At 37.9% G+C, this 4,017-nt stretch overlaps 1 protein-coding gene across 1 annotated transcript; it reads right to left on the bottom strand.

Moving 5' to 3' along the window:
- Positions 1-1,387: 1,387 nt before the first annotated feature.
- On the bottom strand, positions 1,388-2,326 carry LOC121458818 (olfactory receptor 6C74). Its single transcript, XM_041668155.1, has one exon. The coding sequence runs from the start codon at positions 2,324-2,326 to the stop codon at positions 1,388-1,390; it is 939 nt and encodes a 312-aa protein (XP_041524089.1).
- Between the last annotated feature and the right edge of the window lie 1,691 nt (positions 2,327-4,017).

Consider the following 4,017-nt stretch of genomic DNA (forward strand, 5'->3'; position numbering starts at 1 on the left):
CTCCCATACACCCTTCCTGACTCCCTTTCAAATTCATAATCTTTTTATTAATTATTGTTACATGAATATGTCTATAAGATTATACATAAATATTCCTAAATACAACCTATTCAGTCTATATCATGCTATATGTATAAATGTTTCATAGCTCACTATTTGGCATTGGGTAAGCAATTTATGTGTTGTTACTGGGGAAGATCATTTCTCCTGCTCTCAGTATTTCTATAGTTCTCCTGGGCATGCCCCCATCCACTTTAGGATATCTATTACTATGAGATTGTGTCTCTTAATAGCATCAGATGTTACACCCATTAACTCTCAACAATATGAGTACATTAGCTTTTTAGGGGAAGGTTTTCTCCTTTGTGTCACCTTGAAACATGGCACATTTGAGAAGAAACCGGCCAACACATTCTGCTTTTCACATGATAAATCATTATAATGACTTTAAAAACATATTTGACCACTTAAATTGAGAAGAAATCACTCTGGTAGAACCTACAATGCTCAAAAATTATTCATGAGAATCTTTACATCTTTGTAATGTTCTAAAAGAATTGTACACTTGTTTATGGTCTAAGTGTACCAGGTCCAGAGAGAAACTGCTGTGTAATTTTTGAACAATGTGTGAGAATTCAAATAAGAATTAAAAATACCATTATTCAGTTATTCCTTTTGTGTACACATTTATTTTCTATTTTGTCATAATCAGATTACCCATAATCTTTATGTTCTTATTTAGACATCAACATCTCAGCACACATTTTACAAAGCTGTGAAGATAAAAGTCAGACATTTCAAGAAGCCTAGCAAAACATGGGAATGAGTGCTGTGATAAATTCAAACAATATTTAAGAAAAATGGAATTTACATGTTGTAACAATATGTCATTAGCTTATGTAATATATAAACATCTTTATAAAATAAACACAGGGCTGAGCCTCTGGAACACTGCAGAAGATCATGGAAATTTCGAAGTCACTTTGCTTCTAAGAGAATTCTGAAAGTTATAAAAGTAAAAATGCAGATAATTATCTTTCTTTTTATAATTTGAAGAATACTTTATTGTTTCTGGAATTAAAGCCACATAAATAAGGTCTTACATGTTTAATATAGTCTGTCACTCATATAAAATTGGAAAAAAATAAATTTAAAATTTGAGACCAATATGGCTATTAATTTCTGTACAATGCCAACTCAACATGGCAAACTAGGATATTTCATTCCAAACAGGGTAAGACACAGAATTTGGACATAACTGGGGACACAGAAGCTGTTCAGTTAAGTAAAGGGTCGTATGATTTTAAATACACATGTGGAAGAACTTGATGACGCCCTTCACTCTTCCTGCTGGCACTACAAGTCAACTTGGAATACAATTAAGTTCTCACTTCATTGAGAAAAACTCCATTTTTTTAGTCATATTCTTAAAAGCATCTTTTACTTGTTTGTTTCTAAGTGTATAAATGAAGGGATTCAGCATGGGTGCAACTGAAGTGCTGAGCAGAGCAATCCCTTTATTTAAAGCGACTCTCCCCTTTGCAGATGGCCTCACATACATGAAGATGCAGCTGCCATAAGAAATGGACACCACAACCATGTGTGAAGAACATGTAGAGAAGGCTTTCTTTCTCTGTTGAGAAGATGGGATTCTCAGAATAGTCCTGATGATGTGTGTGTAGGAGAGGCTCACTAACACCAGCGTAACCAGGAGTGTCAAAATGGCAGAGAGAAGGGCCATTAATTCTATTGTGTGCGTGTCTGTGCAGGAGAGCTGAAGTATAGGGAAAATGTCACAGAAGAAATGGTCTACAGTGTTAGCTGCACAGAAATCAAGTTGGAGCCCCATGATGAGAGGAGGAAAAATGATCAGGAAACCAGACAGCCAGGAAGCAAAGACCAGCAAGTTGCAAATTCTTCTGCTCATGATGGTCATGTAGTGTAGGGGTTTGCAAATGGCCACATAGCAGTCATAGGACATGGCTGCCAGAAGGAAAAATTCAGTTGCCCCTAAGAGAATAGTGAAAAAGAGTTGTGCTACGCAGTCATTGTATGAAATGGTTTTATCCCCTGTCGCCATGCTAATGAGGAATTTGGGGATACAGACAGTTGTGAATGAAATTTCTAAAACTGAGAAGTTCCGTAGGAAGAGATACATGGGTGTCTTGAGATGAGAATCCAGTAGGGTGAGTGTGATGATGGTTAGATTCCCAGTAACACTCAGCATGTATGTGAGAAAGAGAAGCACAAAAATGACGACCTGCAGTTGTAGATCATCTGTTAATCCAAGAAGAATGAATACAGTCACCGTGGTGTGGTTCTTCATAGCTAAGGTCTGATTGCCCAAAGTAGGGAAAGAAAATTAGAAATGAAGAGGAAAACTCTAAACAGGATATGTGAAAGTCTTTACAGGAACACTAGAATTCACACTTAAACAACACTCAAAAAGCACTGTTCTCCAAAGAGAATAGGATCCCAAAAAGCCAGTACATGCAGTAGAGATAAGTCCCAGTGCCACTGCCAGTGGATCCTCAGTCTGCACAGCCATACAACTGTCAACCACATTTCCTTCCACAAAGCAATGTGCTTTAGGATTAGAGGCCGGTGGGATTGGAGGGTGAGTGGACAAAATAGGAGGAGGGGAGAGAGTGGGAATTTGGATTGGTATTTAAAAAAAAAAAACACCAAAGTACAGGGAGTAAGGAGAATAGATCTGCAAAGAGTTTCAACGAGGAGCAGAAGTGAATATAATCAACATAGTGTATGAAAATCTCAAAGAGGTCCAGACGTGGCAGAGAGGCTTGGCAATCAGGAATAGGCTTTGGGGGACCAGCGCAGTGGCAGACACAAGCAGCAGGACCAGCGCGGAGGCAGACACAAGTGGCAGGGACGGGCGTGCAATAACAAGAACAGATGGCCTCACTACAATTAAATCAAAGAGCTAAGCCTTTTGTTGGCAAGGTCACTGGAAAACGGGGAGCCTGGTCCTGTCCTGGAGACCCTTTGGAGGGGTGAGAGGGTTCTTGGCCTGCGGCAGGAACCAGGAAACCGAGCAAGGGCATTTTGTAAGCAGAGCCCTTGGCCAGCAGGAAAACCTGATCCGGTTTTAAAAGACCCATTAGATAGGATCAATAGGAGGAGACGGGCAGGCGCCAAGGCAAGAATTCACCCAATAATCTGAAAAACAAAATGAAAACACCAGAACCCAATGATCTTACTGCAGAAGTATTTGAAAACCCTAAAACAGAAGAAGTGGAAAAAATTGACTTTATGAAAGCAATAGAGTCCCTTAAACAACATGTAAAAAATGCCCTTATAGAAATGGTTGAGAAGTATAACAAAAAGTTTGAAGAAATGAGTAAATACGTAAATGATACCCTGGGAAACCAAGAAAAAAAAAACGATCAAACAGGTAATGGAAACAGTTCAAGAAATGAAAACTTAAATGAAGGCAAGGAAGAAAATACAAACTGAGGACCAGCTGGATATGGAAAATATAGGTCAACAAGCATAGCCGACAGAAACAAGCATAATCAATAGAATACAAGAGATAGAAGAAAGAATCTCAGATTCTGAGGACACCATAGAGAAAATAAACGCACAGATCAAAGAAAACAGCAAAGCAAACAAATTCTCATCACAAAACATTCAGGAAATATGGGACACAATAAAAAAACCAAACCTAAGAATAATAGGAATAGAAGAAGGAGAAGAGTCACAGCTCAAAGGCCCAGAAAATATTTTCAACGAAATTATGGAAGAAAACTTTCCCAACATAAAGAAAGATATTCATTTAAATATCCAAGAAGTATACAGAACACCAAACAGAATGGATCAAAGAAAAATATCTCCTCACCATATAATAATCAAAACACAAAATATACAGGTTAAAGAAAGAATATTAAGAGCTGCAAAGGAAAAATGGCAAGTAACTTATAAAGGTAAACCGATAAGACTTACACCTGACTTCTCTATGGAAACCATGAAAGCCAGAAGGTCCTGGATAGATGTACTGCA

The sequence above is a fragment of the Microtus oregoni genome, unplaced genomic scaffold (assembly GCF_018167655.1).
Source record: "Microtus oregoni isolate MIOR12 unplaced genomic scaffold, Mior012 000001F_ref0000356, whole genome shotgun sequence".
Lineage (NCBI taxonomy): Eukaryota > Metazoa > Chordata > Mammalia > Rodentia > Cricetidae > Microtus > Microtus oregoni.